General features: G+C 33.1%; 1 protein-coding gene across 1 annotated transcript in view; it reads left to right on the top strand.

The window, feature by feature from the left end:
* Positions 1–559: 559 nt before the first annotated feature.
* MNAT1 (MNAT1 component of CDK activating kinase) overlaps positions 560–27,820 on the top strand; it is a 171,548-nt gene continuing 144,287 nt past the window's right edge. The window contains exon 1 of the mRNA XM_006216553.3: positions 560–781. Within this exon, the coding sequence (XP_006216615.1) occupies positions 693–781 (89 nt within the window). The 5' untranslated portion in view covers positions 560–692. The remainder of the gene's footprint in view (positions 782–27,820) is intronic.

The raw sequence follows: 27,820 nt of genomic DNA on the forward strand, positions 1-27,820 counted from the left end.
ACAGGTGAAACCGTTTAACGTGCTTTACCTTCTTGAGGTAAGCGGCTTTCCTCAGAGCAGATGCCAGATATTATTTGTAGAACTATTTTGACATTTAGTGAGATTCTGTAATATTTAGGTTTGGTGCAGACTTTCATTCTAGATGACTTTTCCAAACTTCATATCTGTGAATGCATATTATTTTCTGTGATTGCATGACTGTGCAAGAGTAAAAGAGAAGTATAAAGCACAGGCTATCAAACTGTTTAAAAGAAAATACTGGTCTGAATTATTCAATGTGTACAACCGGCATAAATCTTTGAAGTAATGGGAATGTTTCCTGACAGAACAAGGTGGAATCTATGTTCCTAATTGTGACACAGCACCTTGAAAAACATAGCTAGGTTCACAGAGATGAGGCTTTCCGTACAATTTGCCTTTTTAAAAGCCCTCCCTCCTAACTCCAAGATATCGCGCTGGCCTACGGAAGCTGAGACCGAGCCCCAGCTGCAGGACCGGAAAACTTGCTGCCGGAACGTTTGTGCTGTAGTGCGTTGTTTCCAGCCGGTGCTCATTCGCAAAGGACCGTCCCAGGCAAGAGCCTGTTGGTAGGAACTTGCTTGGCCACGGGTCTGACGGGGCTTGGAGGTGGTTGTGGCTGTTGGCTGTGTCTGAAGCAGGTGTCCGGGAGAGTCCCCAGGAAAGAAGGCGCCATGGACGATCAGGGCTGCCCCCGGTGTAAGACCACCAAATACCGGAACCCCTCGTTGAAGCTGATGGTGAATGTGTGCGGACACACTTTGTGAGTTGAGGGGCAGTGGGTTCTATGCTGGTGAGACGCACTGGGTGGGAGCTCTCGAGAGAGACGGGCGATGCTTGACCTCGGTTCACCCTAAAGGGCGTCATTAGTTTCGACACTGGGAAGGAAAATGCGAAAAGGGAACGCTGTTTCTATAAACAAACTGTATCCGTTGGCCCTGAGTCTCTCTGGCCTGCTTTGGACTGCTAGTTCCCTGATGCGGTAACCAGCAGTTTGTCAGGTTTCCCTCTCCGTAGACAATGAAAATCTCTACTGTATTTCCAAGGCTATGTGGTCAACAGGGGTCCAGACATATCGCTGGTTAAAAGCATGGGGGATCGGAGTGTTTAATTTCACGCAAAATGTTTTTATTAGAACAAAGGTGCTATGAAAATTACTGTGGTTGTATACCGCTGCTATTTATCGTGTGAGTTAATTTGAAACCTCGTCGGTATGCCCACTTGTCCTGTTGGAGTTTGGTTAGATTTTTGTCACTAAAAGAGAAAATTCAGATTTTGGGTAGTTAATTTTGGAGGTATAGTAATGGCTGGCATTTACTGAGTACACATTATGTGCCAGGCACTGTTCTAAACGCTTTATCGTGAGTTATTTCATTCCCACAACAGCCCCATGAAATAGGTATTAGTAACACTCTCATTTAACAGGGAAGGAAACAAGAGACTGTTCCAGGTCCCTTATCTAGTGGGCCCTGCTAGAATTGGAACACAGAATGTCTGACTCTAGAAGGCCCATTTTTTGGTGGTTGGAGAAGGAAGGAGGTTGAGTTTGTGTATTTTGAAGAAGTGCAGGAACTGGTCAGAGTTTTTCTTGCCACATTTTTATGGTCAAATGTGATTCAGTAAAGGTGGTTCTGTAAAGCACTTTGGGATGTAAGGTGCTATATCATGGGGAGTATATATTATATTCTTTGAGGTTTCTTAGAGATAAAAATGATGGGTAATCTACAGTGTGTCCGACATAAATTACATGGTTAATTGTAGCTATACAACTACATATATAGGGATTTAGTAACTTACTTAAATGGTCTCTTTTTCTGGTAGAAATGGAAAGATTTGCACAATAATGATTATCTTTAAATGAATTCAAGAGACTATAAAGTGTGAAAATATAGCTTTAATTATAATGACCCTATTATAATTTTCTTAATGTGAACTCATTATCATGTTCTCTGATGGAAATGGGATTATATATATATTTTTAAATAATGTATGTCTTGGATCTCTTTTCTAAATCAGTATTTGTATGTCTTCCTCTTTGACAGTTGAATGGTAGTCCACTGTTCAGTTATACTGTAATTGATTTAACCAAAAATTTAAATAAATATTTGGATTTTCAGGTTTTCACTAGTCTTATCTATTTATCTCCGTGAGCACTTATGCAAGTATATTTAAGATATAACAGGCAAACCACAAGTAAATGCATAGTAGTAGAATTGTATGTGACTTAAACTTTGGTAAACATCGCCCAAATGTTCTCACAAAAGATTGTGTTGATTGTAATCCCAAAAACTATGTATGGGAATTCCTGTTGCCACACATTTGCTGATACTGGGCATTATTATTTTTTAATTTTGCTCTTCTGGTAGATAATAACACATTACAGATTTTGATGTGAATACTTTTGATTTGTTAGAATATTGAATTTGTGCAGAATGTATTTCATGGGATTGAACTTGGGCATTTTTACGATACAGTTGTTAGACTAAAAGGAGCAGTATTATTATTTCGCATTACTAATTATATTAGTTATCTAATGCTGTGTCATGAATTACCTCAAAACTTAGTACCTTACAACAATAAATGTTTAGTTTCTGAGGATCAGGAATCTGAGAGTGGCTCAGCTGAATGATTCTGGCTCAGCGTCTTTCATGAGGTTTGCTCAAGCTGTTGTCTGAGACTGGAATATCTGTCTCCAAGGTCACTCATGTGGCTCTTGGTGGCTTCAGTTCCTCCCTGTGGACCCCCCATAGGGCTACACATAACATGGTGTTTCCCAGATTTAGTGATGAGAGAGGACCAGAAGCTGCAGAGCCTTTTATCATTTAATCACAAAACTCATATTATAATTGCTTCTGCTATATTTTATTTGTTAGCATGAAACAACCCTGTTAGAAGGTGAGAAAGTATTCACAAGAGTGTGAATACCATGAGGGAGGGATTACTGAGCCACATGATTTAATTTTATTTTTTGTGTCTTCAAGTAGCAAAGGTGCTTTAGGATGCAGGTGATAAAGTGAGTAGAAGTTGTGCTTCACAAAGCTTCTGGAAGAACAGGATTATGGAAAGATTAAGTAGGAGTACTACTTATGGGAGAAAATGCAGATCAGAAAGGAGAAAAGAGGTAAAACTTTATGGATCAAACCATTTAATTGAGGAGATTTGGGGGAGGGTAAAAAGCTGGCAGGACAATTAGATCTGATGTCCTCGTCCGGCTGGGATCTCTCTAACTTCACACTTGCTGAGAGTAATAATTTAATTTTTTTCCCAACATTTCTTGGCAACATTTGTCTTGAAAAACTTTGCTTATATTTGATTTTACTAAATCTCCTTTTTTTCATTTTAAATGTACATAAGACACAAAGTAGTAGAGTAAACAAAAACACACCCTGATATATAAAAGTAAATATTTTGCCACATTTACTTAAGGTCTCTCTCTTTATCTTTTTTTTCTCTGTCCCCCTCTCTGTCTTATTTACTGATGTTGCTGGGTAGTTTTGAAGAGTTACCAGTCTGAATTTGATGATTGCATCCCTGTTGTATTAATTTGTTCCTCTGTATCTTCTCTAAATTGTTAGTTATTTTTATAAATTTATCAGATTAAAGTTCAACTTACTTACTGTTGGAAAAAATAATTGATAAGTAGTATTAATTAATTTGTTTAATATGCTGGGCTTATCCAGTACCTTTTTTGCAAATTAGGAAACAATGCCTCTTCTGGGCAGAAAAATTAGAAAAAGGCACTCATTCTGGATAGAAGAATTAGAAAAAGGGGAGTTTTTACATATGTTGTTGCTAATTTCTAAGTTAATTCTGTTGTAGTAAGAGAACACACTTTGCTAAATTTCAGTCTTTTGAAATTTTCTGAAAACTTATTTATGGTCCAGCATATGGTCTGCCTTGGTGAGCAATCAATGTATATCTGAAAAGAATGTGTATTCTGTGGCTGTTAGGTGTAGTGTATGTCAGTTAGGTCAACTTGATTGATAGTGTTACTTAGATCTTCTGTATCCTTACTAATTTATTTTATCTACTCATTTTTGTCAGTTACTCCAGCTAGATTGTGGATTTGCCTATTCCTTCTTTTAGGTCTGTCATGCTTCATATATTTTGAAACTTGTCTTATTCGGTACAGAGATATTTAGAACTGCTATGCCTTCCTGGTGAATTTATACTTTTGTCGTGAAATGTTCCTTTTTGTTTTTTGTAATACTCTTGGTCCTGAAGTTTTTGTCTGATATTATGTCATCTCTTACGCTTGCTGTTTGATGGTATACCTTTCTCTTTTCTTTTGCTTTCAACCAATGTGTGTCTTATATCTTGTAGACAGTACATAGTTAGTCTTGCTTTTTAATATGGTCCAACATCTCTGCCTTTTATTGATGTGTTATCCCCTTTATTTTTAATGTAATTTTTGATATCATTGGGTTTAAGTCTATTTGTTTTCCATTTGTCCCTTTTTTTGTTGTTCTTGTTCCTTTCTTGCCTTGTTTTGGATTGATTGGATATTTTAAAGTATTGGCCTATTAGAAATAGCTCTTTATTGTTTTTATTATTATTATTATTATTATTATTTTAGTGATTTCTCCAAGTATAACAATGTGTATCTTTATCAAAGTATATTTAGAGTCAACATCTGACACTCTGTTTTTTGCTTTCCATTTTAATACCCCATAAATGTGAATAATGTAATTCCATTTACATACTCCTCTCATTCTTTATGCTGATGATGTCATGTCTTTTACTTCTATATACAACTCAGTATTGTTACTTTTACTTCAGTCAGTTGTCTTTAAGGAAATGTAGAGAATAAAAAATAGTCTTTTTAATAAACGACTTTATTGAGCTATAATTCATATACCATAAAATTCTCTCATTTAAAGTGTAGACTCAGTTACTTTTAGTATATTCTTAGAGATATGCATTTATCACCACAATTAATTCTAGAGCATTTTTGTTATTCCACAAAGAAACCCCTTACTATTTAGCCATTACCCTCCAATCATACTCTCTCCCCTACCTCCTATCCTAGGCAACCACTAATTGCCTTTCTGTCCCTATATATTGTCTATTCTGGACATTTCATATAAATGAAATCAAATAATATATGGTCCTCTGTGATTGGTTTTTACTTAGTTATAATGTTTTTAAGGTTCATCCATGTTGTATCATGTATCAAGACTTTATTTCTTTTTGCTACTGAATACTATTCCATTGTATGGATATACCACATTTTGTTTATCCATTCATTAATTGATGGACATTTGGGTTGTTTCTGCTTTTTGACTATTATGCATAATACTGCTATGACATTCACGTGCAATTTTTTGTATGACAAATGATTTTGTTTTTCTCGGGTATGTACTTTGGAGTATAACTGTTGGATCATATGATAACTCTGTTTATTCATTTTAGGAGTTGTAAGACTTCCTAAGTGACTACACAATTTTACATTCCTACCAGCAGTGTATGAGGGCTCCAGTTTCTCTACATCTTTTGCCAACACTTGTTATAATTTGTCTTTTTTTTATTACAACCATCCTTGTAAAGCAGTGAAATGTATGTTCACCTACTTATTTACCTTCTTTAGTGTCTTTCTTCCTTCTTTTGGATCTGATTTTACAGTTGTATTGATTTTTTTTTTCCGTCTGAAGAACATTCTGTAGTATTTCTTGTAGTACAGATCTGTTGATGAAGAATTCTCCCAAATTTTGTTTTTGTGAGTGTTTATGTTTCACCCGACTGTTTGAAGGATATTTTTGCTTATATGAAATTTTGGGTTGTCATTTCACCCCTTGAAAGATATTCCAGTGTTTTGTGATCTCCATTGTTTGTGGTAATAAGTTAGCTGTTACTCAGCCTTGGTCCTTTTAATGTAAACATCTTTTGGGGCTGCTTTCAAGATTTTCTCTTATCTTTGTTTTCTGGCAGTTTGCGTGTAAGTCCTAGGTGTGCTTTTCTTTGTGTTCATCCTAGTTAAGTTTTGCTGATTTTGGAACTCTAAGTCAATGTTTTTCATCTTATTTGGAAAATTTCAGTGATTCTTTCTGCACTATTTTCACTCTGTTCTCATTTTGGAACTCTGATTACATGTATGTTGGACTCTTTGATATTGTTCTTTAAGTTGCTGAGGTACTATTCATTTTTGTTCAACATTTTTCTCTGTTTTTCAGATTAGATACTTTTCATTAATCTATTTTCAAGTTACTGACTCCCATCTGCCATTTCCAATCTTCTGTTAAGCCTATTCAGTAGATTTTTTCATTTGTTTTTGTACTTTTGTTCTAGAGTTTTCATCTTGTTCTTTTCTATTGTTTTTATTTCTCATTAGATTTCTTATCTGTATGATCATTAAGATCATATTTTCCTTTACTTCGTTGAATGTATTTTTTTCTTTAATTCTTAGAACATATTTTGTGTTAGTTCTTTAAAACTATTTAAAATAGCTGATGTTAAAGTCAGTCAGCTAGATCCAACATCTTTGCTGTTTCAGGGTTTGTTTCTATTGACTACTCCTTTTTTAAACTATGGGTCACATTTTTCTTTCTTTTTTCACTTTTAGTATTTTTTTCAATTGTATACTGGATCACGTAAATGGTACTAGAAAGTGCAAGTTCTATCTTTCTGTGAAGAGTGCTGTTTTTTAAAATTCTTATAAGTAGTTCAATTCTGACTGATTATCTTAAACTTTGTAGGCTTGGTTTTAATCTTTGCTAGGATAGGTCTGTGGAGAGCCCATTGTGTTTCCTTACTTCACTGCAACTCAGCTTCCAAACTTTTAATTCCTTGCAGAACTTGTTGGGGCTTGATTTTAGGCTTTGTTAGGGTGAGTCTACAATAAGTCTTATTCTATGATGTGGTCCATACTTTTAGTTAAGGCCTTTTTTTGTATCTCAGCTGGATGTCTGAGGTAATAAGGGTAATAATGTGGTTTCCCTACTCTGGGTGGGAACTCTGAGTATACCTAGTACTCCTTAACTACCCTCTGTTCCTCTCTCAGCCATTCTCTTTTAAGCCTTGTTTGGGTTTGCCCTGCATATGTGGAGTCTGTTCCTTGGCTGGGGACTTATGGGGGTTCCCTGCACAGACTTCCGGGCTCTCTGCCATACAGATTTCAACCACATCAACTGCACTCAACTCTGATCTCTGCCTATTCAGCTTAGCACAACCACTGTGCCCTTCTTAAACCCTTGCTTGCTGGGCTGTGGTCATGGTAGTTGTCCCCAGGTAGAAAGATTAGGCAATTGTAGGGCTCACCTTGTGAATTTCCCATCTCTAGGGGATTATAATCTTTGTGTTGCCCATTGTCTAATGCCTGTAAACACTTGTTTTATACATTTTGTTTGTTTTATGGTTGCTCACTGTGGGAATGCTAGTCTGACATCAGCTATTCCATCATGTTTGTTAGGAAAAGCTGGCCTTACTATTGTTGAGGCACTTACTTCTGTGTACATGTTTGTTTTCTTTACATGAAAATTGGCAGTTGCTTGTATGGTCATCTAACATTTCTATCCTTTTGTAGTTTCTGATTTTTTTCTTTTTACTACCTCAGCTTTTTCCCTAAAGCTTTTCTAAACATTCTTTTCTTCTTCTTTTTTCAAATGGAGTGAGCATTTTGAAGTTGATTAGGATATAATGTTGCAGAATAGCACTGGAGAATTAATATCTCATATCTGTGGATGGTAATAACAATGAAGATCTCAAAACCATACTCCCGAAGGGGAGATGGTTTTTGCTTTCATGGCATATATGAGTTGATGTCTCATGTTTTTAATAATCCAAAGCCATTGAGTAATAGAAAGAACACTGAATCATGAGTTAGAAAATCTAGATTGTAGTTATGCCACAAACTGGCCAGTTTTAGACCAGTCATTTAACTTTAATTTGTTAGTTTGTTTAGAACAGATAATTTTTAGCTCCCTTCAGTTTCTTGAAATCTGGGTAATTTAGTTAAATTTAGTTAAATCATTGTAGTCAGTAATTGTACTCTTTTTCTTTGACCTTATACCAGTCAGTAATAAAACTGTTTCATAAGATATTAACATTTTAGTTATTTTTATTACCTGTGATTTTTCCTTTCCAATATGGGAGAGAGCTGATCACTCTGTTTACAGAATATGTATACATAGATTTGGATTGGCTATTTTATGGCTGTGTTTTTTGGTTTAACTAAAAATGACTGTTAGTACATAAATGACTGTTAGTACATTTTTGTCTTTAAGATGCTGTGTGTGCATTTCAGTTCCTTATCGTATTGAATGTAACTAAATGTCATAGGTCTTTAAAACTGTGGTTACTAAATATTTAGGAATTATGTTATTTGTAAGGTTTCTTTTGTATGTGTAAATATAGCCCTATCCCCTTATGACTCTTTTTTTCTAGTTCTTTTCTTTTATACTGGGAATTCTTTTTTAAGATTAATTTACCTGCTGAAAAAAATATATATATATATGAATTATATATATGTATCCATCTTTCCTTTGAAGTTATATTGTCAAATTTGTGTTCCAAGTTTCAAACAGGTAATATGAAGCTGTTTATTAGGTGTTCAGACTTAATTGTTAAAACACAAATTAGTTTATTCTGCAAGAATCTGAGGCAATAGCACATTAGTTTCCTTAAGGATATAAGTATGAATAGAGACAGTTTATTTTCTCATTGCATTTTTTCTGCTGTGGGCATAAAACATTATGTCTAACAAATAAGTAGTTTGCCTGATTTTGAATCCTAGGTTTGCTACTTATTCTTAGCTGTGTGATTTAGGGAAAACTAGTTTTTTTCTTTAAGCCTTTGTTTTCTCATCTGTATAGTGTGTTTACAGTAGCATATACCTCGTAGGATTATAGTGAAGATTAGATGAGGCACAGTTCAAGTAAGTTTAAGAATTCAGGTAAATTTAAGAGTAAACTTATTCTGTAGTCAACTGTAAAGAGTTACTTTGAGTATTCTAAATGCAGAAAAATACAGTTTTTAGGTTAAGTTTCAGGAATCTTTTGGCAATTTATTTCCTGTTTATTTAGCAACTAGTCTCTAAGATAGTAAATGGAATGAGAATGAACTGAATGAAAATTTAACCTACTTATTTTAATGATTTTCCTCAAGTTTCAAATATGTTAAGCTTTTTTTAAAAATAAAAAATAAGACAACTGCAAAAAAAAATTAGACAACTGCAATGTATTAGTTGTTAGTGTTTACTAATAAATACGTTTGCACTCTTCCTCATATACTCAGTAAATTTAGGCCACAGATTCCTAAACTTGCCGCATCCTAGGAATATCTTGGGTGCTTATTTAAAATATAAATTTCTAGGCTTTACCATAGATTTTTGGGGGAGGGACCTTGTAATTTATGCTGGCTATCTAGGGGAGTCTTATGTTCAAGCGATTTTGAAAGACACTTCTGAGTATACAACAGTGAATGTGGGAGACATGATTACTGCTAACCCCATTAGTTTTATAGTGTTTTAGGTCTGCTTTTGAGTCATTAAGAGGAAATTAGTTTTTCTCTCTTCTTTATAAGGAAGAAAAGGTGAGTTTAGAGTTACAAAAATATTCTTTGTAATTAAGATGTGAAAATACTCTTTATGCTATTTGTTAAATATACTATTTGTTTAAAAAATACTGTTAAAGAAACAGAAACCTGGAATCCTGAAACCTTATTGTAACCATTCTGCTGATTTAGGAAAAGGGCCTTTGGGGAAGCAAACAATTTTGGTGGGTATATCTTAAACTTACGCATTTTTGCAAGATTAACATCAAGGGATAAAAATGTTTAGGTGGCTCCAAATGCTGAAGTATTTTTGTGGAGCAGTCACTGAAGAGGAACGATTAAAATATTAGCCCTTTTAGGAAAGCAGAATGCGATGTCTGATTTGGCTGTCAGGCTGAGATTGGAAGCCTGTGCAAAAAAAATGCTACGAAGTGCTATTTGTTTTGTCAAAAGGGTTGAGAGGAGGTTGGCAGATATGATTAATGTAAACTTGGAAGCTTAGCAATCATCTTTTTAGTTCTGGTCTACAACTGTTCCCCTTTTTTTAACAGATGGGGAAATTGAAGCCTAAGAAAGGTTGTATGGTTGCATTACTCACCTGGCCAGCTCTATTTTCTTCTCTCTGTGTAAACCCCAATTAGAAATTATTCAAATAAATTTTGATCACATTTGCTAAGTAAAATTATTATTAATGTAATACAACTAGATTGTAACTCAAGCCCATTTTATGTGAAAAATGAAAATACTGCAGTATTAGCAAAATCAATTTGATATGCTTAGAATGCTCTTTATATTTTAGGTTCCAGGATGCTAGCTTAAAATAAAAAAATACTTTAAACATTCAATAATGATTTTTCTGTCAGTTTTTACTTTACCATGTCTTTGTTTTTGATAATACATAAACAATGTCACAGTGTTTGCTCTTTGAGGCATAATCATATGCAAATTAGGAATCCTAAATTTATTGTTTATGTCATGAAATGATTTGGAAGATAACTTTTTTTTATCAGAAACAAACTTTATTCCTTCTTTTTCTATTATCATTTAGTTTTTTTGGAGAGCAAAAGATGTCAATATCTCCGAAAAATCTGTGATTATGTTATATGCAAGTGTCTAGAAAGATTATATGAACCACCATGTAAGGATAATTTATTTTGTAGTATTTTTATTTTACATATTTCACTTTTGACATTGTGTGTCAAAAATGTATATTATATACATGCAGAAACATATATGTATTCCCTACAAAAAGACAAGAAAATGTAAAATTTAATGGACTTCATTAGAAATGTTTTGCAATTGTAGGTTTCCTTTCGTTTGTTAAGTTAGAATATGTGAAAACTAGAATTTTGAGATGAAGAAAAATGATTGTATACCTCACTCATGTTTTTTAGAAAACAAATATGATAGTGGCTGTATCATTGAAAATTAATGAGGGCTCCATCAATATGGTGCAGTGCCTCTGCATCATTGATTTATTTATATTTAATGAGCCTGCTATTCTAATTTCAGGTAACTGAAGCAAACTGCATCTAGCACTAACTCTGATTTACTTACAAACAAGTCATTCCATTAAAATATAAATGTCTTAATATCTACCAATGTTAAGTATAATTTCTTCATAAATAATTCTACAGTGTTTACTTTCTGGGTATGACTAACCTGTCTACTGTTTCAGATAATGTTACTGAAACATGTTCTTATATTTGATCTTATTTCTTGCTATTGATCTGTGTAGTTGGAGTAGAAAACATGGGAGAAAAAAACTTTTAGAAAGTAATAGGATTGTGAAGCATGACATGGCAGATGTTATATCTTTGAGATCTGTTGATGCATATATGAGAACCATTTAAGGGTATATTTCTATATTCTTTGGCATTAGGAATATGACTTAATATTTACATTTACTTTAGTTTTAGTTTAACATGCTTTTGTTTTAAGATGTCTATTTTGTTAGTTTTATTGAAAAGATAGTATTAAAACATTTTTTGACAAAAGATTGTATGTAATACTTTTATAAGGCACTTATTTTAATTTTTAACCTTCTGATTAAGTGTGCCCACATACACAAATGAACAATTATAGAAATCAATTTATAATGTGCATTTTTTATAGAACAGAAATTTGCTCAACTACCTTTATTTTCTAAAAATGCTAATATCGCCAGTCAAATGAATATGTAATTGATATCTTAAAATTTAATAAAATAGTGTCAGCACAAAGAAATTCCTTATCCATTTTTGCAGTATGCCCAATCAACTGATGGCAAAGAGAGTGAGTTTCTTTATAAGTTGAGGTTGATAAGCAGAATTTTAAAGATAAAAATCCTTACTCTTAAGATAGTTTAAATGTATTTCTAAGACCTAAATTGTGATATGTTGCAATAGATGTTTCTTTCTGCATTATTCAGATTGTGAATGTCTTATTTCACATAATTGTATCTGGTGCATTTATTAATATTTAATTCCTTTTGGAGGTTAATTGCAAAAAGCAGTCTATGTAATGTGCTACAACTAAATGTGAAAGTGTAACAATTTATAGTAGGAATGGTGTCAATAATAATAAATTGCCATAGCTAGTGTAAGTTTAGTACTTGTAATTCCCCCTTGGGAAATACATTATTTGTGTCTCCTTTTTATGAATTTTGGGTTTATATTATTTGAAATTAGAATAGAAACTAACATTTTTATGTTATATGCAGAAGTTAGAATGTAGCAAATTAGAGATCATCGAAAATATATGGTCAGAGTGGATTGATTAATAAAATACCTCACAGAGGATGACGATTATATACGTATGTAGATACCAAGATTTTTTTTTTCCTACCAAAAGATAGAACCAGTAATCAAACCTATGCTTTTCAGTTATATTCTTTTTACCAACACTGTGTTCCCAATTGTTGTATTCATTTATGGATTTTTGGCTTCTAGATTATCCTTACAGAGAGACATTTTGGTGCAGTGTTAAAAGCTTCAACTTTGGAATCAAAGAAACTTGAGTTAAATCCTCATGCTACCACTTACTAGTTATGTGACCTTCACAAAGACTTTTTGACCCCCAGATTCCTAAATCTCTAAAATGGTGATAAAAATAATACTGCCTACTGTATAGGTTTGTTGTGAAGGTTAAATAAGTGGCAGTTTGTACAAAGTGCTTGGCATATTATGCTTGGCATGTAAGCAGCTAATATTTATTGGGCACTTACTATTAAGAGTGGTGGTGTCAATCTTAACTGTTACGTAGTGTTTCTTGGTGGAAAACTGTAAATATTTGCAATAATAGAGAATTTTAAGTGTGCTAAGTGTACTTGTCAACCAGATGTAATCACAGCCAGCAACTTCTATGCATATACATTTAAAAAAATTAAACACAAACGGGATTGTGCTACGTAAATGTGTCTGCAACTTCATTCACTCATTTATCAGAGTATCTTGGATAGCTTCTCATGTTTGAGCATGTAGATGTATGTTATTCTTTTTTATGGTTGCAGAATATTCCATTTTTGAAATATATTAACTTATTTAATGTGTCATATATTAATGGAAGTTTTGGTTGTTTCTAGATATTTAGTATTGTAATTTTTCATTACATATCCTTGTCTTTGTGTGTATGCAAGTGTATCTATAGGATAAATTTTTAACAGCAGAGTGCATTTAAAATTTTAGTAGGTATTACCAATTTTTATTCTGTTTTGCTTTTTTTCAACCTTATAAGGTAGAATTGACATCTATTAAACTGCACATATTTAAATTTTACAGTTTAATTAGTTTGGACATACTTATGCACCCATGAAACCATCACCAAAAATTAAGATAACAAATACTTCTATTAACCCCCCAGATTTCCTTATACCATTTGTAATCCTTTCTTCCCTCTACTCTCATCCTCAGGCAACAATTTGATTTGCTTTTTCTTATCATAGAGTTGTTTGCTTTTACTATAATTTTGTGTAGAATCATATAGTCTGTATTCTTTTTGTTTTTTTTTTTGGCCTTCTTTCAATCAGCTTAATTATTTTGAAATTCACCCATGTTGTTTTATCAGTGATTTGTTCCTCTTTATAACTGAGTAGTAGTCTATTGTATAGATATACTAATTTGTTTATCTATTCACCAGTTAATGGACCCTTGACTTGTTTCCAGTTGTTAGTATTACAAAAGAGCTGCTATAAATGTTCATGTGAGGTCTTTGTGTAAACATATGTTTTTGTTTCTTGTACAATACCTAAGAGTGGCATGGCTGGGTTGTATGGTAGTCTTTATGTTAAACTTTTTAAATTTTATAGTTTTAGATTTTACATGTAAATTTGTGATCCATTTGGAGTTAATTTTTGTGTATGGTGTGAGGTAAGAGTGGTTCCCCCACGACTCCTCAAGGACATGTGGTTGATCTAGCACCATTTGTTGAAATGCCTTTCATTTTTTCATTGGGTTGCCTTAACGTTTTTGCCAAAAATCAACTGACTAAAAAAATATGGATCTGCTTCTGAACTCTGTATTCTCTTCCATTATACATATCTGTGCCAGTGCAAACTGTTTTAATTACTACAACTTTGTGATAAATCTTGAAATCAGGTAGTATAAGTTCTCCATCTTTGTTTTTTATTTTAAAAATTGCTGTGGTTATTCTAGGTCATTTTCATTTCTGTGTAACATTTAGAATCAGTTTGTCAACTTTTGTAAAAATGCCTGCTGAAATATTGATTGGGATTGCTTTGAATTTGGGGAAAATTGCTGTCTTGACAATACTGAGTATTCTAGTCAATGAACATGATATATCTTTTCATTTATTTTAGTCTTTAATTTTGCCCAGCAGTGTTTTGTAGTTTTCAGTATAGACATCTTGGACAACTTTTATTGTATTTGTTTCTAGCTAATTTGTATTTTTTTGGATCTACTATATATATAGTGTTTAAAATTTTTTTTCACTTTCCAATTGTTTGCTACTAGTATACAAGAATACAGTTGACTCTTGTATATTAACTTTGTATCCTGCAATTTTGATAAATTCATTTATTTTAGTGGTAAATTTGTAGATTCCCTGGGATTTTCTATGTAAACAATCATATCACTGTAAATAGAGCTATTTTACTTCTTTTATTCCAGTCTTTATTTATTTACTCATTTATTTAGCTGGAACCTCTACAGTAATTCTGAATAGAAGTTGAAAATGGGCTTTTTTTTGCCTTGTTCTTGGTCTTGAGAGGATGAAATTCAGTCTTTCATCATTAAATATCATCCCCTTTTCCAGTCTGAGGAAGTTCCTTACTATTCTTAGTTTGCTGAGAGGTTTTTTTTTTTCCCCTTGTAAAATCATGAATTGGTTTTGAATACTGTCAACACCTTTTCTTAATCTATTTGAAATAACCATGTGGTTTTTCTCCTTTATTCTGATAATATGGTGAATTAAATCAACATTGTTTTTGGCCTTAACCCTAACATATCATGATGTTTTATTATCTTCATATGCTGTTAGATTTGGTTTGCCAATACTTTGTTAAGGATCGTTACTTGGATATCCTGTAATTTTTTTTTTGTAATGACTTTGTTAGGTTTTAATATTAGAATTACTCTGACCTCATAAAACCAATTGTGCTGTGTATTAGCTATCTATTTCTTTGTAACAAATTATTTCAAAATTTAGTAACTAAAAAGCACAAATATTATCTCATTGTTTCTGTGAGAAAGGAATTCACTGGTGGCTTAGCTGGGAGATTCTGGCTCAAGATCTTTCATAGGGCTGCAATCAAGGTATAGGCTGGCGCTGTAGTCATCTTCAGACTCTACAGGGGGAAGGATCAGCTTCTAAACTCACTTACATGAGCTATAAGTTATCAGAAGGCTCAACTGGGGCTGGAGTATACACTTCTAAGCTCACTCCTGTGGCTTTTGTGGGGAGTCCTCAGTTCTTTAGTGTTTGCTGGCTACAGGCCTCAGTTCTTTGTTACAGGGGTCTTTCCTCAGAGTTTATTTATTGTCATAACAACATGGTAACTTTTTTTACCTAGAGTAAAACTAGCTATGAAAGTCTGGCATTTTCCCTTGAGTGAAACTAGCTCTCCTTGTGAACTAGCTTTGGGAGTTTGACACTTCCATTTCTGCCACATTCTGTTTGTTAGAGTCTTAAGTACAGCCCACATTCAGCGGGGAGGGGAATTGCGCTTCAACTTTTGATGAGAGAGATACTGAAGAATTTGTGGACATATATAAAACCACATAAACCATATATCTGTATGTTTATCATTGTTATAGCCCAAATCTAAGAGGGCTCCCAATGATCCTTGCCTCCTGGTATTCATGCCTTTGTGTAATTTCTTCCCAAATTGTATCCGAGTTGCTTGTGTGACCAACAGAATATGAAGTGATGGCTTGTCACTTCCAAGGCTAGCTAGCTCATAAAAAATTGCGACTTTCTCATGGACCACTTGCTCTTGGGAAAGACGGTTTCTGTGTCGTAAGCAGCCACGTGGAAAGGCCCAGGTGGTGAGAAACTGAAGCCTCCAGATGATTGCCATGTGAGTGAGCCATCTTACAAGTGAATTCTCTAGCCCTAGTCATGTCTTCAGATGACTGCTTAACATCTTGGCAAATAAACTACTACTGGGTTCCTGGCACTCAGAAACTATACGAGATAATAAAACTTTATTGTTTTAAGCTGCTAAGTTTGGGAGTATTTTGTTATACAGTAACAAATAACTAATAAAGTAACTTCACCCTTGTTAGAACAGGATAACAAGATACATTGCTAAAACTCTTATTAGGGATTTTTTTTTTATGATAATGGGGAAAGATTTCTAGGGGCCTATGTCAGATAAGCCACTGTCATTATGTAGAGAAGTGGTTCTTGTTCCAGGGCAAATAAACTACTTTGATTCAGAAGTAAACTCAGAGGAATCCAGTAGTATTGTTCATGGAAGCTTTGATAATAATTCAGTACTTTTAGTGAGAACCGTGTAAGTTTCCTATCATTGACTAAGGTCTTGATTAAATTTTATGATAATGCATGAAATAGCAATTTGAGGAGCTAATTCTTTATACAAATACTTTATTTTGTTTATAGTTTTTTTAATAAGTGATAATACAGTATTGTTGAATCTTATGTGGAATTTAAATTCTGAAGTTGTGTAAGGTAGAAATCATACTTAGTAAAAGAATTACCCTTGATAAGATCAGAAATTGTTAACATGGATAATTCAAACTTTTACTAAGTCCAGCACAGCTAGTTTCCCCATCAGCATAGGAACAAATCATTGTTTCTGCAGCTGAATATCAGATGAAATACTTGGCTCTTGTTTTGGCATTGTACTGAAGAGGCTTAACTTTACTTTTGTTTTTCTTTTTCACTGTAAGTTACTGTAAGATATTAAATTTAGTTCTCTGTGCTATACAATATGACCTTTTTCTAAAATTATCTATTTTATGTATAGTAATTAGTATCTGCAAATCCCAAACTCCCAATTTATCTTTCTTCCCCCTCCTCCCCCTGGTAACCATAAGTTTGTTTTCTATGTTTGTGAGTCTGTGTCTGCTTTGTAAGTTCATTTGTGTCTTTTTTTTTTAGATTCCGTATATATGTGATATCATATGGTATTTGTCTTTCTCTTTCTGGCTTACTTCACTTAGTATAATAATCTCTAGGTCTATCCATTCCCTCCCAGTGTAGGACAGTTCTGGTAAGGCTTAACTTTAAGCACAGTCAGAGTTCATCCTAGGAGCAGTATTGGGTACTGAGTGCAACTGAGGAAACAGCTGAGTGATATCACCCATTTTATGATCGTTCTGGAGCATAAATATAGTAACTGAGAGGAAAGGCTAGTGATATAGGATACCTTTTAAAAATATCTCTCTGTCTCTTTTTGCTGAACATATAAGTGAATTTGTGTAAGTAAATATGCATGTAATGTAATACCATTGTATAGTAACAGACTGCTGGTTAAACACATACTTGTCCTTTTTGGAAATAGTAGGCTTTATTTCATTGTGATACTTAGATTATTTGATAGACTGTTTAATGGAATATGACGTGCAAGTTTAAGTTTTGTTGATTTCCATATAGCACAGTGTGTTCATAATGAGGAACCTATATAATTAAGAAAAGTTTCAGTTATATTCAGCCAGCATGCAGCTGGCATCCACATTTGTGGCAGACATGTATTATAAGAGGAGTAACATAAGTTTAAAATAGAACTTCTGCATTTTGATGTATGCTACAGTTGTCTGGAAAACTTACTGCTGAATAATGTCTCATTACTCTTGGAACATGCCTCATTATACATGAAATTCTGAACTTATATTGCAGATAAATTAATAAGTGATTTTTTTCCCCATTACAAAAGAGGCTGAATTTTCAAAAGTGATCACCAAGGAATTTCTTTAAATAGTACATTATTACATTTTACAGTATCTTCTGGATTTAACAGTTAAGTTAGAGGATGGAAAAATCTTGATGTCAGTGGTAGGAACTTCTTCTAATTGGAAATCAGTTAAAATGAAAATAAAGCAAGTGTAAAGGTTTAGTGTTACTGGGAAGATATAGTATGATTCACTAAGGTGTCACTGATATACTCTTTCAGGCTACACACCTGCAGCCTAAAGCTGTAGTTTTGAGGGACTTTAATTATTAATGCAAAAGTGTTTTATAAAATAGAGCTATGTCTGATACCATATAGTTTTCTTTTAAAATGTGTAAATGACCTCACAAATTTTTGGACAGGAGCTCCAGTGGCGCAATCGGTTAGCGCGCGGTACTTATACAAATTTTTGGACAAAATTTTTTGTACTCTTTTGTATTTGGAGGCAAATGTTTTAAGAAATATTATACAGTTTATCTTCAATTTAGTTTTGACTTATTTAAAACATTAGCATAACTATTTGATCTGGACTAGAACTTTTAAGACATCATCAGCTGTGTATTCCCAAGTTACTGGCTCTCAAATGTCACTAAGAGATCAGACCGTTTCAGTATTAGGAAATCATAATGTAGCTTTCTGCGAATGTAGAATTTATTTGGATACGTAAGAAAGAATTTTAAGAAGCTGAAAATTCCCTGTTTGAAACTAATGGTGTGGAATGTAGTTTCTTTTGTTCTATGTGGAGGAATTGATGTTTAAAGGATGAAAATGCACACTGATCTGTCAATTTCTTATTTTAATTTAGCTCTTTCCTCAAGTTTTTGATTATTATTCCAAGTTACATCAATTTATAGACTGCATTCAAGCCACTAAGAAAATTTTATCTAAGTGCAGTTCTAAATTTCACAATATTTTGTGTATTTTTTTTTTTTTACTGTCTACACATACACACACACACACACACACACACACACACACGAGAATGTTTGACATTTTCTGGTGGTCAGTTGAGATATGGCATTGAAATGCATTAACTCTATATTCTATTTTGAAAATATTTTTGATAGAATATTCCTAAGCATTTGAACCAAACAGAAGCCATGAATTTGGAGTTTTAGGGCAAGACTTTATTTCCTAGATTTTCGCTCATGCTATTCTGAGATTATGTCAGAAAAATGTAGAAGACAAACTGCATTTTGATTTCATTTAATACTTTCCAGATTTTTACATCCTTGTTATCTGTCTTAGAATTTTTGGTGATGAGTCACAGAGGTTCTCTCTTTATTCTCAACCCTGGAATACATAGAGAAAAGATGAGAATCAGAAAAAATGAAGTAAGAGAAGCTGTTCATACATTCCCTGGGTTTTAAATTTTTTCCTCTTCTAGACAGTACTTTGAGTCTGGTGCTTACTTCAAACTTACTGTTCTTTTAGTACTTTCTAGGTACTAGGAATTGATGATTCAAAGTTGAATAAAAGGTAATCTTTGCTGTGAGGTCTCATAGTTAGGTATGGAAGATAGACAAATAAACAAAATGTTATAATTCAGTGCAGTAATTGTTATGATAAGAGTTATTGGAGCCATCTAAGGAGCATAATTCAGGTGATGGGGTTTAGTGAGACCAACAAATACACTAGATGACCCAAGTCAGAAGTGTGGGAGTCATTCTTGGTTTATTTTCTCTGGTTTTATCCAAGCTTCACTGAGTCCTGTCCATACTGTCTCCTAAATAACTTCCAGATCACAGATTTTATAATCATTCTATGATTTAGGAAGGATTTTTTTTTATTTACAAGAGCAATTATTTACTTTTTTTTTTCTGTTCAGGGAATATACTATCATGTGGATGTAGCTCTTCTAATTAGAATTTTAAAAATAATAGCAGAAAATTGAAGCTAGTTTGGATAGGGAGAAGATAAAAAACAAAAGAAACTGAAATGTGAAAGATTAAATAAGTTGCATACAACTTTTGTGCAATTGGTCAGAATATATATTCCAAGTGGATTATATAGATTTACACCTTAATGAAATGATAGGGTCATACTAAGTTGAAATGTACACAAGTGGAATCATAGTACACTTTTACCTCAGTTTTACAATTAGTGGTAGATCTTGAGTATCAGCATATACCACTTTACCAACTCTTCAGCACTTAATATTTATTTGTATGGATGTTTTTCCTATTGGGGAAAATTTAAAAATATGAAATTTTGATGGCTTTTCTAAATTGTTTTTTTTTTAAAAACAAAGTGCCCCAGTTAATTCCCTGCAATAGTGTATAAAAGTGCCTGTTTCTCTTTTCACTATTGCAACACTGAGGCTTTCGTTAAGGCTATATTGGTTTTATTCCATTGTGATCACAGTTTCATATTTGTATTTAGCAACAGGTCTCCGATACGATTGTAAGAATACGGATGTAAGGTATTTTTAAATTGATGTTTGTGTTTTAAGCAAATAAACTGGTTAAAGTTTTAGTTTAAAATTATTTAACTTTCTGAGCAATAGAAGTCTGAAAGAACATTTAGAAATACAGTTGTATGAAATAGCTATTGTTTATAAGCACTTTATCTGCCTCTTATTTTTGTAAAAGAGTCATATTACAATTAGTATGAGATCTATTCTTTGGACAGCTGGAAAGCAGGATGAGGAAAATTCATTCTCCTCTTGTCCGGTAGAAGGTATATTGTGCCCTCTAGTACCAGACTTGGGGTTTTTTTAAAGGATAATGGATTCCACATAGGTGAGTCAGTCTTTTGTGTTCTTACCAGGTGCGTTACTGGTTTTCATGATGGAAGTCTAGGTACTCTCATTCAACATCAGCTTTAGCAAATTCTCCAAAAGAACACAAAGAAAATCAGAGATTTTTGCATTTTGAGTGCAAGAAAATGAATTTCTTCAACTCTTTTGGCCATTGTACTTTTTCTTGCTAGATGCTTATAAACTGTAACTCCTTTGAAAAATGTAAGTAATGTGTGTAGTTTCCCTTTTTTTTTTTGCATAGATTGTGTGTCATGATACATTCATTTAATTTAGAACATGGAAGAAAGTATATAGACTTAATGGTTTTTTTTTCTAGCCTATAAACTGGACTATGTTAGGTGGGGAGTGATTCCCATTTATAGAAGGTAATCCATGTTCCAGATTCTAGGAACAGTCAAGTTCACATAGATATCTGGAATTGCCAATCATTTGATATTCACTTGGCCCTTAAATTATAGTACTAAAATATACTTTGAGTTTTAGCTAAGGCAACATTCAGAGTAATGTTAATGTAAGAACTCTGAATAGATTTCTGAGTGAAAACTATCATCTGCTTGAGAGCCCTTAATAAATGAGGAAAATAGCAGTAAGTACTCTTAAAGTTTGGAATTTTTTTTTTTTGGATTTGCAAGTTGTTTATTTTTCATTTGTTAGCACTAAGGGAGGAGCTTAAGGTATCATAGCTCTGAAGAGTTTATTTTATGTCATTGTTTAGTAAATATTTCAGACAGTTGCAATGAAACTTTATTTAGGTTATATTTCCTTTTTGGGTACATTTCTTTTTAATGTTATATTTTCCTTTTAAAGTCTTCATTGCTGCTTTCATTCGACAAATGTTGAGTACTACTATGTGCCAAGCATATTCATAGTTACAGAATAATACTGTCTTCTGCCCTGGTAATTAGATTTCTTTGCTTATCGAATATAACTCTGATTAAAGGTTTTTAGGTTGAGTTTACTTTCTTATTTTGTAAATAATTTAGTTTAAGTGTATTATTTAACTTTTTTGTGGGTTCACAATTTTTAGTGTATATAAATTAATGTCCTGGCTAATTGTGAGATCAGACTATCTAGTTCTGAGTTGATAAATTCTAATTTTGGTATTTTATATATTGCAGCATTTTGTTGTTTTTTCAAATCAGATATTTGTGTTTTCTTTCCTGTACTTTATTGATTCTATTTTTCTTCATTTCCCCAACCCTTCTTTTCCTATTATGTAAATCATCTGCTCTCTTATCACATACCAAATTGCTGCTTCAATTTGAGTCAGTGACTTGAACTTTGTAGTGTTATCAACTGGGAGACCATAATCTCTTTGTTAGAAATCTCATGCTTAACTCTTAGGAGGGAAAACCCTAAAGAATTCTTTGATGTAATTACTATACTTTCTGCAAGTCTCATCTTCATGAGAAAATTTTTAGTTCTTTACTCTAGTAATCTATAATGGATTGTAGTTGATTTTAAAGAGATTATCAAGAGGACAAATGTTGGAAAAGTATTTTCAGATATTCTGTGGTAAAGTAGTTCTACGTTATGGTATTCCTTAAGTCATTTTCCTATGAGTTTTGTGTATACTTCACCAAAAAATAAATTGTGACTACCACTTGGCTAGAAATTTTTGTTGAGCTATGGTATTGTAAATAAGCAAAATAAAAGAAGAAAACTAAACATATTTCTTCTAGCCCAGTTTACAGTTCAGCTTATCAGTTGCTATATAGATAGCTTATTCTCATTTATAGACTTTTTAACGCCAAAAAGAACCTCATCTAGTACAATTTCTTGATTTTTTAACCTTTTACTTAAATTTTTTTTATTGAAGTATAATTGATTTGTAGTGTTATATTAGTTTCCAGTATACAGCAAAGTGAGTTATTCATATACATTCTTTTTCATATTCTTTTCCATTATGGTTTATTATAAGATATTGAATATAGTTCCCTGTGCTACACAGTAGGACCTTGTTGTTTATCTATTTATATATAGTAGTTTGTGTCTGCAAATCCCAAACTCCTAATTTATCCCTCTTCCACCCCCTTTCCCCTTTAGTAGCCATAAGTTTGTTTTCTGTGTCTGTGAGTCTGTTTCTGTTTGATAAATAAGTTCTTTTGTGTCATATTTTATATTCCACATATAAGTGATACTCTATCATATTTGTCTTTCTCTTTCTGATTTTACTTCACTTAGTATTAGTTTCTTGATTTTAATCATTGAGAGAATAGATTTTTCTTTTTAAAGCTGTTACAGTGTTGAAACTTTGCAAATTCAGATTGCCTCTCCCTCAGTCAAAGTAAATTAGTGAAGTTAAATAATTCCCATTGGTGCTAATGAAAATTTCTTTTCTTTTTTTTCTTTTTTCAGTAGAGGTACTGGGGATTGAACTTGGGACCTCATGCATGCTCAGCACACACTTTACCACTGAACTATATCCCCACCCCCCAAAATTTCTTAATGAGGATCAAATGGGCACAAGTGTCTTTATTACTTATCTTTATATTAATTTATGGATGAAATGGCCATAGCTGCATTGCTCGTTAGTACTTTAGTTTTTAGTGAATGCAATAGCTATAGCCTGTATCATTTAAAATGACGAATTAAAGAGGAATGGCTTATTACTTTCTAGCAGGTGCATATATGTTAATTTCTTAGAATCATAGACTCTTTTTTTTCTTTCAGATTTATTTATTTTTTTTAACATTTTTTATTGATTTATAATCATTTTACAATGTTGTGTCAAATTCCAGTGTTCAGCACAATTTTTCAGTCATTCATGGACATATACACACTCATTGTCACATTTTTTTCTCTGTGATTTATCATAACATTTTGTGTATATTTCCCTGTGCTATACAGTGTAATCTTGTTTATCTATTCTACAATTTTGAAATCCCGGTCTATCCCTTCCCACCCTCTACCCCCCCCCCCCCCGGTAACCACAAGTCTGTATTCTCTGTCCATGAGTCTATTTCTGTCCTGTATTTATGCTTTGTTTTTGTTTGTTTTTGTTTTTTAGATTCCACATATGAGCGATCTCATATGGTATTTTTCTTTCTCTTTCTGGCTTACTTCACTTAGAATGACATTCTCTAGGATCATCCATGTTGCTGCAAATGGCATTATGTTGTCGGTTTTTATGGCTGAGTAGTATTCCATTGTATAAATATACCACATCTTCTTTATCCAGTCACCTGTTGATGGACATTTGGGCTGTTTCCATGTTTTGGCTATTGTAAATAGTGCTGCTATGAACATTGGAGTGCAGGTGTCATCCTGAAGTAGATTTCCTTCTGGGTACAAGCCCAGGAGTGGGATTCCTGGGTCATATGGTAAGTCTATTCCTAGTCTTTTGAGGAATCTCCACACTGTTTTCCATAGTGGCTGCACCAAACTGCATTCCCACCAGCAGTGTAGGAGGGTTCCCCTTTCTCCACAGCCTCTCCAGCATTTGTCATTTTTGGATTTTTGAATGACGGCCATTCTGACTGGTGTGAGGTGATACCTCATTGTAGTTTTGATTTGCATTTCTCTGATAATTAGTGATATTGAACATTTTTTCATGTGCTTTTTGATCATTTGTATGTCTTCCTTGGAGAGTTGCTTGTTTAGGTCTTCTGCCCATTTTTGGATTGGGTTGTTTATTTTTTTCTTATTGAGTCGTATGAGCTGCTTATATATTTTGGAGATCAAGCCTTTGTCGGTTTCACTTGCAAAAACTTTCTCCCATTCCGTAGGTTTTCTTCTTGTTTTATTTCTGGTTTCCTTTGCTCTGCAGAAGCTTGTAAGTTTCATTAGGTCCCATTTGTTTATTTTTGCTTTTATTTCTTCTAGGAGAACATTTTTGAGATGTATGTCAGATAATGTTTTGCCTATGTTTTCCTCTAGGAGGTTTATTGTATCTTGTCTTATGTTTAAGTCTTTAATCCATTTTGAGTTGATTTTTGTATATGGTGTAAGGGTGTGTTGTAGCTTCATTGTTTTACATGCTGCTGTCCAGTTTTCCCAACACCATTTGCTGAAGAGACTGTCTTTATTCCATTGTATATTCTTGCCTCCTTTGTTGATAGAATCATAGACTCTTTATGTTGGAAGAAATCTTAGAGACCATCTAACCCATGTTCTTATTTTATAGATGAATAAACTAGGGTACAAAGTGGTTGAGTGATTTGTCTAATCTTCCTTGACTGTAAAGCATTTTGTATTCTTGCCTCCACTGTGATTTGGTAAGGTTATAGACCTTAATACTATCTGATTTCAACTTTCACTTGGTTAAATTCCAGTTTATGAATGTATTGTATCATCTGCTTTCCTACTTAGTTTAAGTTATCAAGCAGTGAAAACTCAGAAATTATGGTAAGTAGTAATTGAGCAGGATCATTTTTCTAAACCTATCATTATCTGTAATTTAGAATTACAATGACCAGGAAGCAGTGTTAGTATAAGAATAGTTTAATACATCCATATTAATCCACTTGGCAGAATATAACATTTTAACATACCTTTTAGATCCACAGAGATGGAAAAAATGATTAAATTGCTTATTGTCAAAACAAAGAATTGCTTTGGATATGGTCATTTAATAAGCTGTTTTGCTTCATGTAAAATAGTTTTGCTTAAGCTCTGGAGGTATAGTCACATGGATTTATCTTTCAATGACAATTGTTTACTGTCTGGGTTTACGTTTAGTGCAGGTGCTGGTGGCAGTTTGAGATTCTTGACTCATTGCCCAGCATAGAAAATGACTGTTTTTGCCAGCTATACACAGCACTGTCTTTTAATGTTCACTTTTTAGTGAAATTAAACCTGACTTAATTATTCTGTCTTTATAGTGTCATGAAAGAGTTGTTAGTGATGTATCTGTTAAAACACTATTTATATGTAAACTACTATATATATGTAAAATGAAAAGTTTATGTGTACATGATTTTTATTGCAGTATTGTGAAGTTCAAAATTAGAAAATAAACATCAGGTTTATACATTTACACCCTTAGGGTTGTACAGTACTGTTGAAGCTCTCTTTTTCTCGGGGAACTGTTCATATTCAATACGTTCCTCCTTTCCCCTTGTTTATTGCTATGTATTTATGACTGCAATAACAGTGATGAGATTGCTGGGGCACCCTCTCTTGTCTGTTTTACCAGGTAGTGGAGCTAATTGTCTTTTGACTTTGTATTGCTTTCTAGCTGCCAAATAGTCTAATAAATAGATTAAGCTTATCACAAATGGTTACAAATTAATGAGCTCTTTGGTTTTAGAACCCATACTTTCAGCCTCTTTTTCATGTTAAGGAGTGTGAAAACATTCACTAAGGCATTAGAGTTGAACTGAAGAAAGTAAGGAAGATTTGAGACAGGTTTAGGAGGTAAATTGAAAGGATTTGGTGATTCTGTTCTCTATGAGGGTCAGAAGGAATAGTCTCAGATAATTCTTACATTTGGAATTTTGATGATTAGGTGAAGAATGGAATTTTGAAGATTCAGTAAACTTCTTTCTGGAAAAAAGCAGGGAATGTATCAATAAATAACCAGGCAAATAAATTAACAAGTGGTAATAGCTGAAATGTTGGGTCTTCGTGTGTTGGCCAATTATGAAAGGTAGTGCAACTAGGGGTAAGCTGTAATTAGAAGATAAAGGAAGTATCAAAAGATTGGAGGTCTGGATAAGATCCAGAGGGGCAGTGTAGGTAATGAGATTGAGAGCTAGTAGTTTGGAAGTTTGTGGCCAGAGTTTGGAATATAATTAAACAGGCTGACACCATGTCCAGTGGCTGGAGAAATCAATTGGCTAGAGAGCTAAACAACAGACAAACAAAATTTTGTAAAATATTAGAAAAATAGAGCATTCTTAAAATTAAGATGGTCATTGGAAAACCAAAGCATGACCAGAGTAGTTTATTGCTGATGGCTTCTATTTATAGTTAAACTGAATATTGAATATAAAAATCTTTTCTTCTGTCCAACCTATGATATTTTGTGTTGTGCTAAGCAATTTGAACTTTATTTATAAAGTGATGTGATTTTAGCAGAGGTTCAATGTAATTAACCTTTTTTTTAAGTGTAGAATCCTTTTCTACTTCTGTAGAATTTAAAACCTGTAATCTTATAAAAATGTATTTTAAATCTTGACATGCAAAAGTAGAAATATAACTTGAAAATGATTTTTTAAAAGGACTCTCTTTATTTTTCAATATTTGTTTTTGGTGATATCTTAAGGTGATGATTCAGTTAAAATAAAAGCATTACATCTGTTAAATAATACAAATTACCCCCTCCCTCACTTGTTTTTCAAAATCTTTTTGAGAAACTTTCAGATATAGGACAAGTAGTAAGTCACTGAATAGTACCATTTGTTGTATGACTACTATTTAGATTTCCTTTTGGGCAGGTTTATTAATATAGTTCAATAATTTAATTATTAAAAACAAAATGATTGGATATATGCTTGTTAGAACTCCAAATATATTACAGTTGAAATTTGAAACAATAAAAAATGAGAGAATAAATGTTCTTTAAGAAATAGGAAATGTTTTCAGATAATATGGAGAAAGTGTGAGGACTTACAGTTCAATAATAAAAATGAATGTTTGTAGATAAATCAAGTTTGAGAGTTTCTGTTTTAATAAGTTGTTAAGGTTTGGGTTCAGAGATCTGTTTCTTTTATAGTAAACATTTTTAATATAGGAACAGATCAGGGAAATGGTTTCCATATGCTTCCTGAGGTGTTAATAATGCACTTTTGGATTGGGAATGCAATATAAACCTAAACTACATTTTGGATGGTGAGTGGAGGAACAGTTCAATGGTAATATGTACAAGAAACCCTTGTGCTTTGTGGATTTGTGACTTACGGTTTTGTGAGTTTCTGGTACATGCAAATTACTCACTTATAAACCTGGAATCTAACACACCTTGCTCTGTCTGGCCAGCTTGCAGCTTTAGTTGGCTGAGTATTTCTTTTTACTATAGTTCATCCCACTGGGATCATTCTTGGATACCCCTGCTTTTGGTAGAATTGAGGCCAGTTTTGGGGCCTGTCCTAAGGGAATTAAAACACATAAAACAAAGAGGATGGTTGGGGGAATGAAAAAAAAAATTGAAGTGATAATTGTATCTGTCAGACCCTTCTGGGTTTTCTAATGATCTTGGAAGCAGGAACAATCCAGTTTTTGAATTATGTTTAAGTTTATTCCTGCTTGAGGTTGAGTATATA

The sequence above is a fragment of the Vicugna pacos genome, chromosome 6 (genome assembly GCF_048564905.1).
Source record: "Vicugna pacos chromosome 6, VicPac4, whole genome shotgun sequence".
NCBI lineage: Eukaryota > Metazoa > Chordata > Mammalia > Artiodactyla > Camelidae > Vicugna > Vicugna pacos.